We start from the raw sequence: 24,135 nt of genomic DNA, 5'->3' as shown, positions 1-24,135 counted from the left end.
TTCCCCACTTAAGGGGACTTGCTTTGTGTGCTCTTCCCATCTGTCTCAAGCTGACAAATGTTACCTGCAGGTCTTTAACTGAACACCCAAGCATGGCATAAGATACATTCTCTCTGGACCTGATCCAAAACCTATTGAAACCAAGTCTTTCCACTGACTCCCATGGGCTTTGGATCAAGCCCTTAATGCAGGCTCTGTATTGAAGACACCACTCCTTGTTTCCTTCCCCCTCTCTTCTGGATACCCTGTTCCTCCTCACAATAAGGAAAGCCTTGTATCTATCCATCTGTATTCAGCCTGTGCCTCTGCTGAGAAATGAACTTGTTAAAGTTTGATGCACCCTCAGGAGCTGCCCAGCGGGGAAGGGGGCAGGGGAGGATGAGCAGGGAATCTTTCCCCTCCTATGGAAGCTGGGAACTGACGTCCCTGTTTCTGGGTGTGTGTGTTTGCATGTGCAGCCTGGCAGGCTGTGTGTGTGTGTTATCCCATGTGAAAGCACCTCTGTGTCTTCACTCAGATGCTGGCATCTCCTTGTTTTTGTATCCAGTGGAGAGCTGTGAGCACAAAAAGTGCAGTAATTGTGTCCCTTTAGCTGCATTTTCTCTTTATTACCAATTTGGCTTAAAAGGCTTTAAAAGCTTTTTCTCTCTTTGGGAGTGAAAGTATCTCATTTGTATGAATTGCTCTGGATTAGAGTCCCTCCTTTCCCAGCCAGAGCATTTCCTACCTCCCTTTGGTACAGGCAGCTATTTTGGGATCCCCCCCTTGTGTGTTTGCTGGTATTCCCAGGTGTGTGCTGCCATAACAACAGCTGCATGCCCTGGGGATGATGGCTCAGAGACCCACTAGACCAGTGCTGTTGTGGCAGGTGTCTCACAGTTGTGGATCTCTCTTCCACCAGAACAGAGAATGTTCCCAGACCTTCCTATCTAGCAATGGGTCCAGTCACACCTCCCAACAGCTGAATTGCATCATGATTTCAATTCTGTTCACTTCTTAGTTGAGGGCCTCCCTAAGGATGTGCAGTGGGTCTGCGCCTGCACTGCTTTATTCTTTCTGTCCTCGTTTAAAGGCCTGTCAAAACACGACCTACTTCAAACAGGAGCCCCTGACATCCACTCTGCAAGGTGCAAGGCCCTGCATTTTTAACTGACCTGCTGCCCACACAAAATGGGAAAGGCCTTTCAGGGCTGCTTTCCTTTCTCAGAGACAGGGTGGGGGGTGGGTACTGTGAACCTCACGTACATTCCTCGGGGAATATCCATCCTTGAAGACAGGTTACAATGTGGGTCTAAGTTATTGAGGGCTTTTCTTGGCTGGAAAGTTGGAAGGCATGGATTGAAAGGCCCATGAGAGAAGGGATACACCATAACATTAGGGAGTCCCTTTCTAACAGCGAGACCCTGAGCAGCAACATCACAACGTGACTGTCATGAGGAAGTCTGCGGCACTATGTGGCCACAGAAATGTGACCATTTGCTGATGCATGAGGTGGTCCTATTAATTCTGAATACAAGCTAATCCTCTGGTCAACACAGACAAGAGGCCCCCACCCTCTTCTCTCTTTCATTAAATCAGTGAATCATGAATGCTGCTGGTTACCTACATGATGCCTTCCTGATCTCCCTTCCCCTCTCCCCTCTTTTCTGTCCTTCTAGGACAATTAGGAAAGTGTTTAGTCTTTGGATTGGATGAATAATTAATTCCCAGGCTTTGTGAATGATTCATGTGCCATATGCTATGGTGACAGGATGTGTGTGACACCGTCACCTCGTGCAAGGGCCATGCCATTTTCCCAGCCTAGCAGAGGGGATGGTGTGTGGGAGGAGAAGGGAGGGTTCGTGCTGCGAGTGGCTTGTCTGGATTTAGATGGTTTTGGGGAAGTGGTGGGAGCACAGGAGAGGCAGGGATAGGCTTCCTACAGGCAGAACTGTGAGTGTACTGGCAGCATATGGGCCGGGTTTCCAGGGGGCACCTCCTGCCAGCTTCGTTGCATGAATGGGGTCAGAGAGTCCCTGTGTGTGTCTCCCACACAGATATGACTGAGGCCATCTGGTTCCTGCAATCTGAATCTCTGCCACGTTCCTTTCTCAGCCCACAAGGCGACTGTAGAGACAACTGATTCTCTGTCGTCATCTCTGGGCTTGCTCCTGAGTGGTGCTGGACATCTGAAACTCCCATTGATGTGAATGGGACTTTTGGCTCTTCTCAGAATCAGGCTGTCTTTCTGTTGCTGAGCAATGCTTTACCTGCCTCCTTCTGTTCAGGCTTTCTAGATACAAACCTGCAAGTGTTCAAGGGGAGGGGGGGCACTACCCCCACCAACTCTAGTGGGAGCTGAGGGCTCCCGGCGCCATCTCCCAGGAGGCACTGAGCACCTTGCAGGATAGAGTCCTTTCAGAGCCAGCTGACGTGCTAGGAAGCTGGGAATGGGCAACAGGGGATGGATCACTTGATGATTACCTGTTATGTTCATTCCCTCTGGGGCACCTGGCATTGACCTCTCTCGGCAGACAGGATACTGGGCTAGATGGATCATTGGTTTGACCCAGTATGGCTGTTTTCTTTTCTTAGCTTATCATTCACCTGGAAACACTTCCACTTTGTATTGTTCTGGCTGGCAGCTTGTCTGCCTGTCATTTCTCTCCTCATTCCATCCACTCTAACTGCCTGGCTGGACAGGCTCCCCAGTTCTGCATAACACCCCCAGCCAAAGCAGTTCTTATATTTAAAGCTGGTGGATGAGAGAATCTTTTTGGCTCCCAGTCATGCCTGTGTTGTCTCGGGAGAGAATTAGAATCATAGGACCGGAAGGGACCTCGAGAGGTCATTTAGTCCAGCTCTCTGTGCTCATGGCAGGGCTAAGTATTACCTAGACCATTTCTGACAGGTGTTTGTCCAAACTGCTCTTAAAAATCTCCAATGACGGACATTCCACAAACACTCTAGGCAATTTATTCCAGTGTGTAGCCACCCTTACAGAAAATTTTTCCTAAACTGCCCTTGCTGCAATTTAAGCCCATTGCTTCTTGTCCTATCCTGAGAGGCTAATGAGAACAATTTATCTCCCTCCTCCTTGTAACAACCTTTTATGGACTTGAAAACTATATCATGTCCCCTCTCAGTCTTCTCTTCTCCAGACTAAACAAACACAATTTTTCCAATCTTCCATCATAGGCCATGTTTTCTAGACCTTTAATCATTTTTGTTGATCTTCTCTGGACTTTTTCCAATTAGTCCACATCTTTCCTGAAATGTGGCACCCAGAACTGGACCAGTTGAGGCCTAATCAGAGTGAAGTAGATGGAAGAATTACTTCATGTGTCTTGCTTACAACTCTCCTGCTACTACATCCCAGAAAAATGATGTTTGCTTTGTTTGCAACAGTGTTACGCTGTTGACTTATATTTAGCTTGTGATCCACTATGACCCCAGAACCCTTTCTGCAGTGCTCCTTCCTAGGCAGTCATCTCCCATTTTGTTTCCCAGACATGTTCTCTCCCCTAACCCTCCACTCTCAGTGTCCTGATGGAGAATGAGATCAAGGGATAGGGCTGCACAGAGGGTCAGTAGCAAGTTTCCCTTTGGAAATATGAGCAATGAGGGATGGCAAATGGTCCAGAGTCATCTAGAGAGGTAGGCAGAAAGGACCAGATGTGGGAAAATTCTTCCTCTGCACAGCTGGTCCTGCCTCAGGGCAATTAACTCTTAACCCTGTCAGGCCAGCTCTGGGGACAGGTTTTCAAGGAAATCAGGGCTGGGGTACAGTCCAGAAGCAGCGAGATAGGGGGTTCAGGGAACAGAGGGGCTGGTATCATAAGGCTGGTACCAGCAACAGGAACACACTGAGTTTAGAAGGCTTGTCTTTATTTTTAAATCCTGTGGGAGTTGGATTCCTCAGGTTACTAACATTGGGGGCCAGATCCTCAGCTGGTGCAAATAGGCGTTGCTCTACTGAAGTCAGCAGAGCTACACCAACTACCCCTCCTGTGTTGTCCATGAGCTTCACACCGTCCCCATGCGTCACTTCAGGCAGCATTTTGAAATGTGTGGGCTGCTCGGAAATGAATCTCTGTCTCTTCTCCTCAGCACCTTGTCTTCTGGGTTACCTTCCCCTCCTTCACAGACCCACCAGACCTTATAGAAAACTTTAGGCCTCTTCTCTCCAAACCAGCACTCCCCATGCCTCTGAGATTGCTGAGATGGGATTGAGGCCTGAATTCCTACATGCTAGAAGTCCTACGTCACACGGGGAGCTGAGTAGGAAGCAAAGCCCTCACGTCATGCCAACAAGGAAGGAATAAAACCAAACTCTGTCCCTGTTCTCTGACTTCCATTTCTTTATGTTAATACAGACCTCTTCCCCTTAAATCACAGGCTGTCAAGTGGCTGGTGGAAGCTCGGACCTGCTGACTGGGTGGAGTTCTGGTTAGAAATGTGACCCGCGGGGGAAAGAGGTTAATGTGACCCGCGGGGGAAAGAGGTTGAAGGGTTTATTCCTAATCAGAAGCCTGTATCGACAGACAGTATTTATTGCTAACTATAGGCTAAGTGTTAGAACTGGGCTCAGCCAGAACATCGTAGCTAAATTCCCTTCAGGCTTGGGATCATGATCTGAACATTGTGATCTGGGCCTGTCTCCTGACTCAGAGCTCACTGAAATCAAAGAGGCTCCTATTAAATTCATTGGTCTTTGACCCAAACTCTGTAAGAGCTGCATGGAACACTGCAATTTTGGTTTACGTAGGTGCATCTGAATATTCCCTGTGGTTTGATCCATGTGGACTCTTATCCCCCAGTTGTTGCTTTCAACTGTGCATTCAAACAAGCTCCAGAGTGAAACTCAGTCAAAATCACTGTGTTTCTCTTTTAGTTTTAAAGACTGACTCAATGCCAGTCCTCACAGAGTCTAAATCTGTGCATCTCTGGGGTAGCGTGTAGGGTTATGGGCGAGGTCGGGACGCTGATTTACAGCCCTTACTCTGTGAGGATTGGTTTTCTTGGTTTCTTAAGAGATAATGGATATCTTTAGACCCTTGTTTGAGAGATCCTTGCTATGCAGCATCTCGGAGAGCTGGCTTTGAAGCTGCCACTGGTGCCAGCTTGAAGGAGGTATAATGAACTCCTTCAGATGCTGGGTGGATCTCCTTGTTGGTAGAGACGTCATGCTGGATGCAGCTGGCCCTCAGGAGTGATTGCCATGGGAGCAAAGGGCCTGTGCCTGTCTGCGCCTCTGGAACTGGCTGGTGACTGTACTGTTTGCGTTGGGGCGAGGCTCCAGTCTCCCTCACAATTAGTTTAGGAGTCCACAGGATCATTTGTTTAAATAACATTGCACAAACATCAGCTCATCTAGCCAGATCCTTCATTATTAACAATGCATTGTGCAGACAAGACATCTTGGGGCTTAATGGCTTTAGAAGCCTAGCAGTATGGCGAGGAGGGGAGGCCTGGGGGATTTCATACCAATCAGTATTAGACAAGCCCTCTGTTGGGTGTGATTCTGGGGGTGGTAGTGCCCCCCTTGCTGGCATGCACACAAGGTGTTTTTGTGGAGAGAGACGAGGGGGCTATCTCCTGAGCCCCGTCATGCTTGTGGGAGGGGATAGTAATAAAGGGACAGGCCTGAGAACAATGGAAGAGATTCAACCCAAGAGACCAGGGTCTGCCCCTGTGAACTGTGACCCTTCCCAGCGTTTCCAGGGTCAGATCACCTGCCTGTCATCATAAGACCCCGCAACAGGAGCAAAGCACTAGGAATCGTTCAGTCTTGCTCCCCATCCCCAGCACCTGCTGAGTACCAAACCCTAATGTCCTCCATGAGCTTGTGGGGGCTGGTTGCACAAGAGTCTGCATGGTGTTCTGAGACTTGATTTCCTTCTTTGCCATGCCCAAAGAAGGCTGTTCTCTTTTCTTGTGCCCTGCCTGGGTGGGGTCACTGCTAGGGCTGAGAGGGTAGCTCAGTTTCTGTGCCCAGTCAGTCTTCTGCATCTCTGCTGAGGTCTTCTCTACACTGGGGTTTGCCCTGGCTTCAGCCATCACTGACCAACAATCAGTATAACAGCACTGGTGAACCCCTAGTGTATGTCTACACTGGAAGCATTACAGTGGCACAACTGTAGGTTATTCTTCCATCACTGTGTAAATCTATCTCTCCAAAAGGTGGTAGCTAGACTTCTTCTGTGGAGCTGTGTCTACACTGGCGCATAGGTCGGCTTAACTGCATTTCTCAGGGGAGTAAATTTTTCACATCTGGGAATGACGTAGCTAGGCGGGCCTAACTTTGTAGTGTAGATGGGCAAAGGTGCTATTTGCACTGTTGGAGACCTTGGGAAACTGCCTCAGTGCAAATCATGGTTTATCCTGACACACTAGAGGTCATCAGGGACTGAAATCAGGGCACCTGCCCCCAGTATAAACACAGCCTGAGAGTGTCAACCAGAAAAGTGCCAGTCGTGGTGTCTCTGTGATTTGGTCACTGGTGCACTGAGCCAACAAATTTGTACATATGTTAATGAATAGTCATCAGGTGGCAGGAACCATCCTGGATGTGATTTGCACCATCCCTCCAGAGGTCTGTCTGCTATAAATGATCTCCTAAACCCTGTTTAGGTGAAATTGGCACTCTCAAAAGTACAGGGTCCCGTTATCCGTGACTGAGCCAAAATGACTGCTGATGAGCCCTGGTTAGACCTATGATATACTTGAACTTCTCTGTCTTTAGTTTCCAGGATAGGAAGCACATGTGAAAAGTCCTGTTAGGAGGTGTAAAATTCACAGCCATTTTCACAGCTCACACAGGCTTGTTAATACATGACTTCTTTAATTCTCTCGGAAAAGGTGAGATCAGCTGACACATTTGCAACATCACCAGATTCATGAACAGGAACCCAAAACTTTCAGCAGGAGGATGCTTAATTTTTACAGATGATCTAGAGCTGTGTGGATCAGAACTTCCCTGCAACTCAGGTGTGCTCAGAGCCAGGGTTTTGGTCCTCTCCCATACCCCTGGCCTCTGGAACTCAAAGCCGGACCCAGACCCCCCCCAAAATTCCGAGTTTGGGGTTGAGACGTTTCTACTGAGTTGTTCAAGAAAAAAATTAACACAAGAATATTAATGTCTCTTTCCACAAACAAACAAACTCTTTACTGGAGCCCATGGGAGCCCTGCCTCTGGGATACCTCAGGTACTGAACACCAGTTCAGTCTTTACAGTAGTAACCATATTGAGTTCTATGGTTTTGCATGTGAGAGAAGTGCCCTGTGAAGGAGGAGGGGAGGTGGCAACCGAAACCTATTTGCTCCTGTTTGAATGGTTTATGTTGGGGTTGGAATTCCTTGCACGTTGGGGGACGCTTGCCAGCATAATGCCCAGTATAGCTGTTCCTAGCCAGCAAAACTGCCAGCAGTCTCAAAGCTGCTCTAAAATATGCAGGGAGCTGAATCGCTCCAGACTGGCTGCAGGACGTAGCATCACCGTTGTACTACCTCTACCCCAGCTTGCCAAGCAGAGCTCTAGTACATCTCAGCATCTAGCCTCAGGTGCTGTCACACCATGGTGCTGCATCCCCACATTGCATGAGCGTAAGTGTATTGGACATATTGTAGCTGTGGGCAGTAGACCTGGCCCACAGGACATGGGATGGATGCTCCCCCAGCCCTGATTGCAGTGCTTCACTCAGCAGTTTGTGCAGTTTCAAGCCAGCTCTCAAGCAATACGCCTCTGAAGAAACTGGGCACTTTGCTGTTGACTGGGGTTAAAGTATCCAGATACAGAATAGCTAAGAGACTCTAAGAGGGTGCAGAGCCAATGCGGGTGGCTGTCTCAGGAGCAGGCTGGCAATTCTGTGAGCCAGCCCTGTCAACAGGTGTGGTTAAGGAGATGCTAAGTGAATCTTGCTGACTCAGTGCTGCAAGTGTGGCTTGTTTATAGGTTTAATGAAAGAGGGAGTGGCCTTCTGTCTACAGAGTTCTTGGATCTGAGGCAGAAAGGACCTAGGGCATGGGCTGACCAGTCCTGAGGTAGGAACCCAAAGAGCAGTAGCCATGCCTGAAGACCAGGCTTCGGCTGAACTTCATTTTATTTTTGTTAATAAAGTTGAACAAGGAAAGGTGAACCTGGACTCTGCGTAATGGGCTAGATCTCAGCTGGCGTAAATTGGTGTAGTTCCACTGAAGCTGTTGTAATTCATTAATGTATACCAGCTGAAGATGTGGGCTCATTGTGTGGACTGTGTTTTAGAGCAGCTTGGGAAAAGTGCCTGCTGCCAAGATGATCTCTGGACAACATAAAACAACATCTAGAGAGTCACTAGGCCATGGGGTACAACTTTATTGGCATTTCAGAGCTGAGGAGTAGTTCAAGAGGAGTTTGATGATGAGACTGTTGGTGTAGAAATTGCATCCTTGGGGGAAAAGTAGTAGGAACATAGACAAATGTCAGTAATTTCCAGATGTTTACCTTTCCCTTCTGTTTAACTGTGTGAGTGGATGAACAGCTTGTTCACGAACAGTCATTTAAATTCAGAGTGGTTGTTTGTGTTGTCCATGCCCGTACCATCACTTAGTCTTTCTTTGTGGAGATTTGCAGGAGTAGGATTTTATTTGTACAGATGTCTGGGGAAAGTGAATTCACTCATCATTATTTTCTCTTCCCCTGTTCACATGTTTCAGTCAATCCAAGGAGGGACTGGGAGCAATGCCTCATGGCTTACGTGAACAATCAGGAATAACATATAATGGAGAGTCCAAGTGAGCAGTTTGCAAACATTCCCTAGGCTGAAATTGGTTTGTCTGAAGTACTGGGCAAACATGTCATAATGGATCCATTTGCACAAACTGGGATTGATTCACCAGCAGAAAAAAAGGGCTAAATTAATCTGGTAACTTATTTGCAGAGAATAATTTGACCCGCTCTATTAATTGTGAAGGAGCCTCCCTAGCAGAATAAGTGGCTGAGTAACCCCTGAGGGGCCTTTCCATTTCATTATAAATGTAATTTGCTCATTGGTCAGTTGACAACCCTGGAAATAACCATTTGAAAAGAAAATGGTAGCGAATCTTAGTATGCAAATCTAATCAAGGAATATCTTTGTAGGTATCTCTTATCATACCTCTGACAACAGGGACTGCCACCTGCCTGGTTTAAAATCACGTGCCTGTACAGAAGCCTTTTGCAGGTAGATTTCCATCTATCTCGCTAACCCCTCTGCCTAATCCCAAGATAAGGATGAAAGGAATGTTGCCCTTATTCTTAGCTTTACAATCAGGAGAAGGGAAGGCGAGGGGGAGATGGGTGTGTGAATAACTCATTTAAGGCTATGTCTGCACTGCGCACCTTACACGGCATGGCTGTGTTGCTGCAGTCGAGCCATTGTAAGGTGCACTGTGTGGCTGATCTTTATTGTCTGGAGAGAGCTTTCCCAGCGACAAAATAAAACCACCTCCATCAAGGGGCGGTAGCTTCATCGCCACGGGCGCAGCTCCTGCCAACGAAGCACTGTCCACACCGGTGCTTTTCATCACTGAAACGTTGTTCAGGGGGGCATAATGAGTAAAACTGGTGTCATAAATATGAAGGGAAGGGTAACAACCTCTATGTGTGTGGTAATATAAAATCCCTCTTGGCCAGAGGTACAGAATCACTTACCTGTAAGGGGTTACTCAGTTCAATTAACCTAGTTGGCACCTGACCAGAAGGACCAATGGGGAAAGAAGATACTTTCAAATCTGGGGCAGTGGGGAAGGTTTTGTTTATGCTCTCTTTGTGTGTGCCCTCTCAGACAGAACGAGGGACCAGGGCAGGAAAAAACATCTCCTAAAAAGATCCTGAAATAATACATCTAAAATTACAGAAATTGTAAGTAATAGCAAGGAAATGCGTTAATTATCTTTTGTTTTAGCTTGTGAATTTTCCCTATGCTAAGAGGTAATTTTATTCATGTTTTGTAACTGGGAAGCAGAGTCAGAGGGGAATCCTTTTGGTTTTACATCTTTTTATTTACCCTGTAAAGTTATTTTCCATTCTGATTTTGCAGGTGTGACTTTTACCTTCTTTTTAAAAAAAATTTAAATAAAATTCTTCTTTTAAGAACCAGATTGATTTTCAGTATCCTAAAAAACCAGGGATTTGGTCTGTGCTCACTTTAACTTACTGGTTGGTATATTATTCTCAAGCCCATCCCATCCCCAGGAAAGAGGGTGAAGAGGCTTGGGGGCATATTTTGGGGGGGGATAGGACTCCAAGTGGCCCCTCCCTGAATGTTTGTTTAAATCACTTGGTGGTGGCAGCAATACTGTCCAAGGACAAGGAAAGGAATTTGTGCCCTGGGAAAGTTTTTAATCTCAGATGGTGGAATATAAGTTTAGGGGGTCTTTCATGCAGGTCCCCACATCTGTACCCCAGAGTTCAGAGTGGGGAGGGAACCCTGACAACTGGATACTTGAGGCCTGACACTCTACTGTTCTGCCCCTTGTTTAGTCATTTCTGCCAGTGCAAAATGAAAGCAAATAGGGTGTGAAATGCTCCCAAATTAGAAATTTGCCCTCACTTGAACAGCTGTTAATGATTATCCAAGTGCAGGGGCATGAAGTATCAGGAGCAAGGATGTGTTTGTGTGTGTGCAGTTGCATATTTAGATCCTGCTTCTGACCTCACAGACTTCAGTGTCAATATACTGAAGTACAGTAGAGGCAGTTTGCACCAGAATAGAACTTGTGTGAGTGAGAAGAGAATCAAGCCTCCAGTCAATTTTCTTGTTTCAACAGAACCCAGATTTGTTGATCTTCAAGGCACTTGTGAGACACTGATTTTTTTTTTTCCTGTCTTTCCCCAAGCCGGTGGTTTCAATGGGGTTTTGAGGGGAAGAGCTTTATTTGTGGTGGGTCGAGAGCTTTGTTGTAATGAAACTTTTTATATACATTTTTGTTCTTAAGGAAAAGGAGCCTGACTTTTTTCTCCTTCACCCTGGGATAGATCAGGAGGAACAGCACTGAAATCATTGGGGCCAGGTTCTCAGCTGGGGCAAATCAGTGTCGCTCCATTGATTTCCATAGCGCATTGCCAATTTGCAGTAGGTGAGATTGACCTGAGGGAATTACACTGGTGGAGGGTGATCAGAGTCAGGGCCAAAGAATGTACAGGCACACAGTTACAGAGTGGAGCTTTCTAATTAAACTGCAGTGCTGTAAATAAATAATCACCCAGTTGTGCACACAAAATATCAGATTTGCCAAGGTGTGTTATTTCTGTCTGTGATTGCTCCCTAATCAGTTGCACTTTGCTCATTAGCCCATACATCCCCTCCTGCCTCTGCCCTCATTTGAATCATGCAATAGATTCTCTCTGCTCTTTTCTCACCTGAAATTTCTTTTTCCTTTCCTTCAGGAGTTAAAAACTAACCCTTTGCCTGCATGACCTAAAAAACACCTTTGCTCTCTTTTGTCAATATGTGTGATGAAAAGTATGAGATCACTGGGATTCTTATAGACCAATCTGGCAGCTTTTTCAGATAACTTGGACTGTGATTGGTTGTTTTATATCCCGAAATACATGGGTTGATAGTCTGTATACAGCTTAGTTCTAGCTTGTTTTCTATGTTGCCTTAAACAGGTTTCCATGTTTTTCTATACTCAGGTTTGTTCCTTATTTCATTTTGGTGTATTTAGTACAACTGCTTGAGCTCTTTAAATTGTCTTTGTAACATTGCAGCTGCTTAGCATGGAGAAAAGGAAATAATAAAAAATAACCCAAAGAGGATTTTTCCCAAATGATTTCAGATTCAGATCTTGCCCTGAGTAATTTGATTTGTAGGAAATGGAGAACAAAATGTCATCCAGATGAAATTCTTTTCAGTAAATCAGAATTGCATACAGATGCAAATATGGGTCACTCTATATAATAAGGTTCCAATTAGAAGTAGTTTTAAAAAGCCTAATACATGATTAATACAGTTCTAAAACTTAGGCATTTATAAAAAAAAAATTTACCCAATATCTATTAAGTATTTAGGTGCCTAAAGATGCCAATAGGTGCCCAATGAGATTGTCAAATAGGAAGATACCTTTGGCTCTGAGGTACTTATGAAAATTGTACCTGTTGTAACATACTTGACTAGTGCGTGTGTTAGATGGTGACACACAGCTCAGTAGACGACATTATGGGAGTTCCTAAACTATGGTTCTAAAAAAACCGAGTGATGTGTTATATTCTAGTCTTGATTAGTCATTTACTGAGACATCTCTGAATCATTTCTTAACCCTTTACAAAGGGAATCTTAATATCAAATGCAACCTAAATAGTCTCCGCCCAATGAGTGGAGATGAGCCAGAGGTACAAAGGTTCAAGTATGTTTGGATCTGGGGGGTTGGTTCACTCAGCTTTTGACTAATTCAAAAGTGCCTCTTCTGAGGGAGGCCACTCATTTTAGTCCCAAAGCTCCTGCATTCTGCACACATTTGGCATCTACTCGCTTTTATTTTTGAATAATATTTGTGCCAAAAACGAAGAACCATGAAGTGGAGGATCTAGAAATCATTATTTATACCCAGAGAAGAATCCTGCAGCATTTCAAGTACCCTGAATGATTTTTGTTTCTGACCCTCATTTGAATCTTTGCCACATGTTGTATCCCACCTCGGATGTGGCAGACTGAGAGGTGCCTTGGACCCACTTTGGACTCAGTGCCTCCTTCGTGCTTGGAACAGCTCCCTGGTTAATGCTTGCCACACCCCATCCCTCACTCCTTTAAGAAATGTCTAAATACCATCTCCTCTGATGGTAACAACAGCATGGATCTCTGTGTCAGTCCTGGTCCTTGTGCCTTTTCTGATTTTAGACTGGGTGGGGGTCAATTCTTCAGCATCTCAACCAAAGTGTCTCTCTGCCTCTGTTTCCTCAACTGGAAAATAGGGGTAAGAACCTTTCTCTGCTTTGCTTGCAGGCTTAATTCATTCATTTAAAGTGCTGTGAGATCCTCAGATGGAAGGGGCTACAGACATGCAAAGGAATATTCCTATTTGAGTGCACTACTACTAATTAGAGATGGTCTTCAGAAATGGGTCAGAAACTTCTCCGGAGTTTGGGGGTGTTGGGATGGGGATCCATGGGTTTGGGTGAGCCCCAGCTCTGGTAATATTGGAGACAAGTATACACTTGCATACTGGAAGGGATGCTCAAGAGCCTGTTCAGCAATTTATCTGAGAGATCCATCATTTCTTTACTCATAAGTGGCACTTGTTGTGAATATCAAAGTCTGTGCAAGGGCAGTTGCATACTCCATTGGGTGTTGACTGTCTGCTTTTGTGTGTGTAATGCAAGCTCATCTTTCTGACAGTCAGATCCTAGAACGAACAATACCCAGGGTGATCCTTTCGATTGCAAGCAGATTTCAGAACTGTCTGCTACTCAGCACATCAGGTGTTTTGCTTAAATAATCTGTTCAAGCCTGCTCTGAAATGATCCATGGGCCCCACATTCCTAAGTGGGAACAGTGAGTATTTCACATTGCCATAAGAGAATCCCCCTCTTAGTCACTAATTGAGAGCGGTGTGTATCACCCTGATACAGGGTTTCCTCAGAGAAGGCTCATCTAAAGGTCCCCAATGCTTCAAATAAATTGGGGTTAATTTACGGCTTTGTGTCAAAAGTATACTTTATAGGTTCTTATACTGCACTCATCCCTGTACTATCTGAGTGCCTTCCAATAGTGTTTCTGTTAGAGAAGGCCAGGGAGAGAAATGCACTTTGTGCTAAGAGCCCAAGGTGGGGAGGTTTGTGATGGTCCTTTGTTCCTGGGTGAGTTCAAGTCACAGTCTCAGACTGGCCCCTGAGGAAGTTCTGGTTCTTCTTCGAGTGCTTGCTCATATCAATTCCAATTAGGTGTGCGTGCGCCGTGTGCACGTTCGTCGGAAGATTTTTACCCTAGCAACAGTCGGTGGGTCGGCTGGGTGCCCCCTGGAGTGGTGCCGTTATGGCACCGGATATATACCCCTGCCGACCCAATAGCCCTTCAGTTCCTTCTTACCGCCCATGTCGGTCGTTGGAACAGTGGAGCGCGGCTTAGCTGACCTCCACCTCCCTAGCTACTCATAGTTTTCTTGTTGTTATTGTGTATATAGTTCAAATGTCTATACTTGCAGTTAGTTTATTATTTTCATTAACATAGTTATTGTATATAGTTAAGAGGGGTTCGGGTATTAGCCCCTTTCCCTCACCCGGTGCTGAGGCCCATGCGCGGTTCACCGGGTTTCAAACCGTGCTTGGCCTGTCACAAGCCGATGCCTACAGGAGATCCTCACGACTCCTGCCTTAAGTGCCTTGGGGAATCCCACCTCGCAGATAAGTGCCGCATTTGCAAGGCCTTCAAGCCGCGGACCAGAAAGGAGCGGGACTTTCGTCTCAAACAGCTCCTGATGGAGGCAGCTCTTACTCCTCCACCCTTGGCACCGAGCGCCGGACAGTCCGCACCGGGGAGAAGCGCATCTTCGGCACCGGAGCGCACCGGTACCGCTAAGGCCCCTGAGCACCAACCATCGCTGGCCCAGAGGTCTGCTCGGCACCGCTCCCTCTCCCTGTGGGTCAAAAAACATAAAGACTCCTGCGGCTTCCTTGTCCACGCTGCAGTCGGAGCACCCACCTTAGTCGGACTGCCCGGCACCAACAACTTCAGCACCGTCAATTCCGGTCCCGCAAGAGCCATCGAGTCCGGTGCCTGACAGCTCCCTGGCACACGCCATGGTTGAGCTTACTATTCCCTCCACGCCAGAGACATTCTCTATGGCAAGGGAATTGATTGCACTGACGGAGTCTACGCTGCCTCAACCCCCGGCACCACTCGGTGCGGGTTATACAGTCCATAGGCAAGCCTGCCTTACTGAGATCATCCTCCATCGGCACTGCTGAGAGGCACTGATCATGATCGCGGTCCCGCCGGCGTTCTCGGTCCCATCACCGATCCCGGTCCCAACACCAGTCGCAGTCCCGGTACCATTCTCCATCTCGGTACCGGTCGCACTCGCGGCACCGTTCAGGATCCTGTTCGCCGGCCCGGCATTCTTGGTACCGATCAAGCTCACGGCACCGCTCACGGCACCGCACCTCTCGCAGCCGCTCCTGGCGTCGAGCTTCGAGGTCCTGGTCGACTTCCCAGCACCGTTCCGGTCACAGGTCCCGGTCTCGTTCCCAGTACCGGTATGGCGCCCGGTACCGCTCTCCGTACAGACAGACTACCCAGAGATGGAGACCATTCTCAGGGGTTTTCAGCTCCTCCTTGGCCGTCTCGCCATGCATCTGTGTCATCCCATGCAGACAGTGCTTCCTACGCACAGGACCATGACTTAGATGTACCCAGCCGTGTCTTCCAAGAGACCCAGGCTCAAGACCAAGGACCTCATCAGTGGTCCTTCTGGACACCTTGGAAATATCACCAAGCCCAAGGTGGACTTCCAGTGCCATCAGGTTCTGTACCATCGGAGCACCGGGTGCTGGAGGCTACTGTTAGTTGCCCCCCTCCTGCGGGTACGGAGGACGCTCCCATTCAGGCACCAGACCCTCAGGTCCCGTGGGAGACGGACATTGCCTAACTCCACAAGACAACGGAGGACCCGATTGTCCCTCCCCTTTCCTCTTCCTCTTCTCCAGATGAAGCGGTGGCGGGGACATCCTCCTCAGGCCCTCCTCCAATTGATCTAAGGTCACATCAAGACCTCCTGAGATGGGTGGCCCTGAATGTGAACCCCCAGGTGGAGGAGGTTCCGAAGATAAAGGACCCAGTGGTAGATATTTTGTTGGCTGACACTCCCACAAGGGTGGCCTTACCGTTTATTCGGACGATCCAAGCGAAGGCTGATACCATCTGGCAGTCTCCAGCATCTATTTCGCCCACGGCTCGGGGAGTTGAGAGGAAGTACATGGTGCCCTCTAAGGGGTATGAGTACCTGTATGTACACCCTCCTCCCTGCTCCCTCGTCGTCCAATTGGTTAATGAAAGGGAGCGCCATGGCCAGCAAACCCCTGCCCCAAAAGCAAAGGAGGCTAGACGCATGAATTTATTGGGACGTAAAATCTACTCTGTGGGGGGCCTCCAACTCAGGGTGGCAAACCAACAAGCCCTGCTTAGCTGCTATAACTATAACACCTGGGTGGCGGTTGAGAAATTCAGAGCTAGTCCCCCAACACTTGCGTCAAGAGTTTGCAGCCCTTTTGGAGGAAGGAAAGAAGGTGGCGAGAACTTCTCTCCAGGCCTCATTAGACGCAGCCGACTCCGCAGCCAGAACTCTGACTTCAGGAATTACCATGAGGCGAATATCATGGCGTCAGGTATCAGGCCTTCCACCTGAATTGCAGCATATGATACAGGACTTGCCCTTCGAAGGTCAGGGCCTATTTTCGGAAAAGACTGACCCTAGGCTGCAGAGTCTGAAGGACAATAGGGTGATCATGCGCTCGCTCGGGATGCACACACCGCAGTCTCAGCGCAGACCCTTCCGGCCCCAGCCTCAGTGCCCTTACCCCCCGCCTAGACAACAGCAGGACTTTGGCGGGAGGCATGGCCGAGGCAATCGTAGACGGCAGTCCGGACCCCAAGGGGGTCAGAATCACGGCCCCGCCAAACCATCCACGGGACCTAAACCAAACTTTTGAAGGCGCGCCCAAGGGCGATGTATCAGTTGTTCAACAGGATCCTTTCCCTACCTTTTGCAACTGCCTCTCCTCTTTCCTCCCTGCGTGGACCCAACTAACTTCAGATCGTTGGGTCTTACGCACGGTAGAATTTGGATACCTCCTTCAGTTTATTTCGCACCCCCCCACCTCCCATCCTCATCTCTCTTCAGGGACCCCTCTCACGAGCAAATCCTCTTGCAGAAGGTATGGTCCCTCCTTGCCATGGGAGCTATAGAGGAGGTACCGGAGGACTTGAGGGCCAAGGGGTTCTACTCCCGCTATTTCCTAATCCCCAAGGTGAAGGGAGGTCTCAGACCAATTCTAGACCTGCGGGGACTCAACAAGTTCTTGATAAAGTTGAAGTTCCGCATGGTATTCCTTGGGACCATCATCCCATCCTTGGATCCTGGAGACTAGTATGCCGCCCTCGATATGAAGGACGCGTATTTTCACATTGCCATTTATCCTCCGCGCAGACGGTACTTCAGGTTTGTGGTCAACCGTCAACATTTCCAATTTACGCTCCTTCCGTTTGGCCTCTCCACAGCCCCAAGAGTGTTCACAAAGTGTATGGCTGTAGTCACTGCCTCCCTCTGTCGTTGCCGCATACACATCTTCCCATATCTCGACGATTGGCTCATTCGCAGGGCCTCCGAGACCCAAGTAACGCGGCACGTGAGCATTGTCAAGGACCTATTCATCCAACTAGGCCTGATGATCAACCTAGAGAAATCTACTCTGGTTCCCACACAAAGAATAGAGTTCATTGGGGCCATTCTGGACTCCAATCTTGCCAGGGCCTGCTTACCACAGCCGCGGTTTCACGCAATGATATTGATTATACAAGGCCTACAAAATTTCCAAACCACTTCAACTCGAACTTGTCTTGGCCTCCTGGGTCACATGGCTGCCTGCACGTTTGTGACCAAGCACACCAGGCTACGCCTGTGTTGCTGACGAGATGCACTGCAGTGTTCAGTAGCACTGGAATTTCCTGAGCACTGAGGGTTTCCTGCCCAGGTATATCACACTGCTGTAGTCCAACCGAGAGGTGGGTGTTGCCAAGGCTGCGTCTTTGTCTACTGGGATGCAGGTTCAGATAGTTTAGGTGTAAAACTGTATCAAACTTGGTGGTTTCGAATTGGGTTTTGCTTGGACATTTGAGGCTCATTCGGACCCCAAAAGTTGGAGGCATGTGAAGCTGAAGGAAAGGTTCTTCACCACTCCTGCGACCTAAAGCAGGGAGTTGGTACAGCTCTAAAATGCAAGTTAAGTTGGCCAGAGTGTAACACTAGAATTTCCTTCTGCAGGAGAAGCGGAGAGACAGCTGTGACTGCCTAGGCTCTAGTTACCAGTCAAAGGAAGGAGAGAAATCTCAGCTTTTCTGCCTGCCCCCTCCTAGATACAGTACTACCGTGCAACCCCAACTTCCAATGTCTATTGATTTTGACTTTACAGCCAGTTTAGCAAAGCAGCCATCCTGGGCTTCTAGGCATCCTTGACTTAATTAAGGCCCCCATTCAGTGAGGTATTTACACCTGTGTCTAATTGTAATCAATGGGACGACTCACTTAAAATAAGGTGCCTTGCTGAACTGGGGGCTAAAAGCACAGAGGCAAAAGCCAGCAGCTCCCGTCCCCTTCAAACTGGAAAATAGCCAAGCAGAGATGAAATGAACCCCAGACTGTATCCAACCTCAGCTCTTGTCATGCCCTTCCTTTCTCAAATACCTGTATGTGTAGGGGGGAAGGAGGCTACCAGCATGCCAACGGAGAGGAGCTGTTGTGGCTTAGGGGAGGTGAGTGCATGGGGTGAGGACTTCTCCAGGAAACACCCTCTTAGAAAATCCTTCTCTTTCTGTAGAAGTATTGGATCAGAGGAGAGGTGCAGGTCCCAAACCTCTTAGTTCTCTGGGCTTTAAAGCACAGACTTGCAGTGCAAACCCACCTCCTCCTCTAGAGGAAGAGGGGAGCCCATAACCACCCAATGTGCAAGAACTGGCCTTGTCTCTGCTGGGTCCAGGCCTCTGCATAATGCAGTATGTCACCACTATGACTGTGGGAGGTTGGAAAGCGAGGCCCATTAAATGCACACATGCCATCCTCATCAGAAGCTGCCTGGCTATTTGCCACTTCCCTGGCTTTGTTCCAGCTCCCTTCTCTGAGCAGTCTAGACTGGATGTTTTCCAGTCTCTCTCATTTGTTTGCTATCAAGGTTTTCTGGAAACCATAACATTAGAACGGTTCAGGTTTTTTAAAATGGCCTTGTACGCCTTTGCTGTGGAGCCTCTAGAGCAGAGCAGGAGGTGCTAGGGAGGCATTGTGGGAGATCCCAGTGGCAGGAGAGACTCCACGGGTGGGGCACAGTGGGGAAGCCTGGGCCGATGAGGCCTGTTGATGGCGGCTGAAGGGGGAGTATCGGGCAGAGTGTGGTAGGGTGCTTTGGGAGTGGACTAAAGGCTGTCAGTCAGGCATGGTGGGGATGGCTGGGGTTACATGGTGAGGAGAGAGTGCTAGTGGAGAAGTCTGGGAATGGCTGCGGGATGTGTTTGAGGGGGAAGAAGTTTCCTTGGGCAGGAGATACAGGGAGGAACAAGTCTAACATGAGGAGACAAAGTTTCTTGGCGACTCATTCCTCTGTAGCCTGAAGCCAACCCCTTTGCTCTCTCCTTCACTCTCAGTTCCCACCTGGTTCCCACTCTGTTTTCCCTTTGTCATTTCTTGCTACTCATTTTTCTGTTCCTGTCTTTCTCCCCATTTTGCTCCGTGGCAAGGTCTGCTACCTGATCCCTCCCCACCGCTCCTTGGGCTTTCTCCCTCACTCTGCAACTCTGGTATCAAGCCCTGCCTTTCGGTACCTCATGTCCTCTCCTCCCATTTCTCTCCTACCACACCCTCCCTGAGGCTCCCTGTGTTCCACCAGATCTTCCCTTTTCACGGCTGCCTGGTTTCTCATTCAAATTCCCTCCCTGGGGCATGTTTGGAGGGGAGAAGGACTAGTCATGGCAGCAGAAGTGCACCCACCCCCAGGTAGGGAAGGGGAAGTTCTCTCTAGCCTGGGGTCACATGCAGCATGTCTAGCCCCTGATGGAACAGCTGAAGCTGGGTTCTGGTTGTGGGGGCTAAGGGGATGCTTTGTTCAGCCACGCATGTGGTAGGAGCCTGTGGATTTTACTATGATTCTGGATGGGATATAGTGGGGTTAGGTGGCCAGGCCTGAGACTATTGGGCCAGAACACCACTGCTGCAGCCACCTCCCAGATTAAGCAGGTGCCTGGCTCAGATTTTTCTCCTGGTGTTTGTCATTTCACTCCTTTCGAATCCAGTATGATAAACAGAAAGGGAGAAAAATCAGATGCATTGAGCTATTTTGATGATGATAGATCATTTCTCCTGTCTGTGTATCCTAGGAAACAGAATTCTGGTTTCTGAAGGGGGTAGGTTTGTACCTACTGTACATTGGGGTTGGGGGGGGAGGAGAGGAGAAGAGAGAGAGAGAGAAGATTGCTAATTGCGCAGCACACAGGAGACCTAGCACAGAGCTGCTCTGGCCTGTAATTAGATGAATTAGTGGAACAATGACCCAGTTTTCCTTGATTTTTGGATTGCTGCAAACAGCTCTGAGGTCGCTCCCTCCTCCTGCCCCACTCTCCATCTGTCTTCCCTGCTTGCCTCCCTCTAAAACATCCCGGGCAGCCTTGTGAGCTCTGTGTCTGTCATGACTCCAGCTCTGCTCCTACCTGCCCTCAGCCAGCAGGAGCCAGGGCTGAGCAGTCCTGGCTTTCCAGCACTGCTATTGTGCTTGACCCTTGGGTGGGGTTGCTCAAGAGGGAATCCCCACTGCCTCCTCTTGCCTACCTGTAAAAATCTAATCCCAGCCTGTCCCTTCGTCTTGCCTTGTGACACGCAGCACCCCCGATCCAGCCTGGCACTGCCAGTCACAGCTGTGCTGAGTGTGCCATCTGGGGTCAATGCAGCTGAGGCCGGGTGGGTATATAGCTTCCCTGCAGAAGGAACCCATCCCAGTTGTTGCTTCCCCTGCCCACCCTGCTTGCTGATTACATTTTAATTCTTAAGTCTTCTCTCCATCCTTATCCTGCTGTTCTGTGGCACTGCCAGGCTCAGGGAGCCTGGTACCTTGAGCCTGCGGAGTATTAATCCTGAGACGTGTCACTAACCACCCAAGCAAAGACTCTGATCTTCTAAGTGCTGTCTCTGCTCCAGACTGATAGTGCCCTGGAGAGGGATTAAATTGATCCCAAGGAGACAAAGTACAGATCTGAAGAGCACCGTCCAGGCAGTCTAAAAACCCAGAGCATAATTACATAGCATTGCTAATGGTTAGAGCAGCTGGGCATGAATTGTGGGGCCTGGCTCTCCATGGCCATGCACTGTAATCACTTTCTCCTGTGCAAAACAGGTGTCAACAGGAGCGGCGCCAGAGTATCTGGCGCCCTAGGCGGAATTCAGGGGGTGGCATTTTTGTGCACTCCCCACAGGACGCGCGGGAGCTTCCGGTTCCACTCCCATCGCGCAGCTGAAGAAGGACCATCTGCCGAAATGCCACAGGTGACAGCGGCAGTCATTGAGCTGCTCAATTGCCTGCCGCTGTTTTCCGCCGCACGTTGGCAGAAGATCCTTCTTCGGCGGCACTATGGGAGCGGAACTGGAAGCTCCCGTGCACCCCATGAGGAGCGCACAAAATGCCGCCCCCCGAATCCTGGCACCCTAAGCAACTGCCTAGGGTCACCTAATGGAAGTGCCGGCCCTGGGTGTCAAACATTACTGTCTGATTCGGGGGTGTTTGTGCACACTTTGCACAGATGTAAATGGTCCCATGAGCTGAAAAGCAGCAGTGAATCAGGCACATGTTGTGCTCTGGTGTATTGCTGGTTGGGCCCACTGAACTCAGAGACTGCGTGTGACTCCTGGCACTGATCGAGGGCCTGATCTGTGCTCCAGCAGCCACCTGGGGCTGGTCTGCTAGTGAAAAAACAGACTTAATTGGTGCCCTACGCAGTCCCTTTGTGATGTAGTGCTGGCAGCTGCTGAGCCATCCCTCCTGGTTCTTGGTGTAGGGGGTGTGGCCAGGGAACTGCTATATCTGGACAATCTCTTGACTGTCTTAATGAATTTGGGGTCTAACTTAAGTCAGCCTTGAGGCTGCTCTGAGTTGTGCCTTGGGACCCAGCTGATGCTCAGCAGCTCCAGGATCAGGGAAACATGAAGTTGGTGTAACATCCCCACCCTGTTCCTGAGCTGCACATGATATTGACCGGCCAATGCTGAGGACCTGAGCCAAAGACTGAGGGTGACTGCTCGTCCTGATGCGATGTGGGGTGGGTTGCACTGCACTCCGGATGGGAATGCAGATCCTAGCACCAGTGTGTTTTGTTTTAATTATTGTCTTTATCACTCTGTTAACACTGCTAAGTTTAGACCCTAGCAATCGCTGCTGATTCACCAGAGGGTAAGGTGCACCAATTCAGGCTGTCGGATGCCTCATCTGTGATGGCCTAGTCACGATGCCTCCCTCTCGTGGGCACATTCACACTGCCAGGGCTCTGTGGCTAATAACTCCGCCTTCTCGTTGTCTGGCTGCAGCATCCTCGCCACGGCTGGAACTCACTTCAACACCCATGTGGACCTGCGGACCCTGAGAGCGGTGCGTGTGCTCAGGCCTCTGAAGCTTGTCTCAGGCATTCCCAGTAAGTTCGATCTCCTGCTCTTTGGCAGAGCATATGAGTTGTGTATGTCCCTCAGGCTTGGGAAGCACTCATGCCAGAACTGGAGACAGAGGGTGAAATCCTGGCCTTATGGAAGTTGACAGCAAAACTCCCATGGACTTCAGAGGGACCATGATTTCACCAGCAATGTTGTCCAGCAGGGAAGAGTGCACCCACACCTAGATTTCTACAGGAGAGGTGCCACTGTTGATGTACATTTAGATCAGGGCCACACAGAGGTGTTTGGAGAGCCAGGGGTAAATTCTGAATCTAAGCCCCTGCCCTTTCCAAAAAATTACTACTGAGGGGATGCTGGGGGTGGGGGTGGTGGGGGAATGTAGTGGTGGTGTTAGAGTGAGCAAACCCTGCTCTCATCCCACAGCAGTGGCTTGGTTCCCATGCTGCGGGGATGGGCCCGGCTCCTCATGCTGGGCATTGCAACCTGGCACGCAAGGGTCACAGCACTACACAAGTTTGGCCCTGCTGCCCCACTGTCATGACGGCAGGGCTGCTGGTCCAAACAAAGGTCACCAGGCCAGACCTGAGTGGCTCAGTGACTCCTCACACCAGGTCACAACGCCACGTGGTTTGGTGGCCCTCTCAAACTGGGGGAGGCCTGGGGAAATTGCCCCTTTTACCTCCCCTGGTCTCTTCTGCCCCAGGGGGCCCTGATCTAGAACAAGGCTGAATGCTCTTTGGTGGAGCACAACTGCGAATCCGAGGATTCACAAAGGCCAGAGACTCTAATTCCACTCCCATCCCAGAAGGCAGTGGGTGGATCCCTCCAGGGCTGTGGTGTATCCATTAAGTATTTCCTCTCTCCCTCCCTTTACACAGTGGGATAAGTAAAGGAATCAGTCTATTGGTGCCCCTGATCCTCCCCTCTCCTGGGCCCTGAATGTACAGCTTGCTGGGTTAATAAACAGGGGTGGGACGGGGGCGGGGAGGGGGACTGTGAGTAAGTGCCTGAGGCTCCCCCTTCTGAAGAGAGAGCTCTGGGAAGCAAGGAATTTGGTCACGAGCAGCATGTCCTCAATGGGACTGGATGTGACTTGGTTTATGGTTGCAGGGATTTGTCATGGGATATGACGCCTTCCACCTCTTGCTCAGCAGGTAGCCTCTCTCCCCTGCATTACTGTATAAGTCAATTTCCATCTGAGAGCTGGTCAGTGGCGTGTGTAAGTTGGTCCTGGCCCAGATCCTAGTGCACAGAGGGCCATGTCACAGCATCCACCTTCCCATGAGTGGTTCCCTTGTCGACAGCCTCAAGAGAGAGGCCGGGAGCTTTGTAGTCGCAGAGACTGAACCTCTCATCTCTTCCTCAAAGGTGGTGGCACAGTTGCAGGGCAATAGTGGGAGAGATTTTCTGTGCTGCTGTTCTTTGTACCCCTCATCTTTCCCGTCTCAGTCTGGCACTTCTCACCAGGACAAAATCCACTCTTTAAAATATGAATTTGACAGCAAAGGAGCACTTGCGGTCCCTGCTCAGGAGAGCCCTGAGATGGGAGAACAGATCAGTAGCAAAGTGCTATGACAGAGCTGGGTGTGGAGAACACACACCATTGCATTTGACCCACAGCATGCCTGGCTCCTGGCACTGCCGTCTGCACTCCTCTTGCCATGTCAAAGTCAGGTGGGGAAAATTCTTAAAAACCTCCCTTTCTGCCAGGTACTTGGCAAAACTCTTCGTGCTCCCAATGGCTTTCCCCCATTGTTATCCAAAGTGAATGCACGGGTGGGCAGTTTA

General features: G+C 49.2%; 1 protein-coding gene across 1 annotated transcript in view; it reads left to right on the top strand.

The window, feature by feature from the left end:
- CACNA1E (calcium voltage-gated channel subunit alpha1 E) overlaps positions 1-24,135 on the top strand; it is a 263,833-nt gene that overhangs the window by 73,943 nt on the left and 165,755 nt on the right. The window contains exon 5 of the mRNA XM_075067895.1: positions 22,267-22,370. Coding sequence (XP_074923996.1) covers positions 22,267-22,370 — 104 coding nt within the window. The remainder of the gene's footprint in view (positions 1-22,266; positions 22,371-24,135) is intronic.

Source organism: Chelonoidis abingdonii, chromosome 7 (genome assembly GCF_003597395.2).
Source record: "Chelonoidis abingdonii isolate Lonesome George chromosome 7, CheloAbing_2.0, whole genome shotgun sequence".
Classification (NCBI taxonomy): domain Eukaryota; kingdom Metazoa; phylum Chordata; order Testudines; family Testudinidae; genus Chelonoidis; species Chelonoidis abingdonii.
Note: the sequence above shows the minus strand (reverse complement) of the source record. Positions and strands in the feature narration are given on the sequence as shown.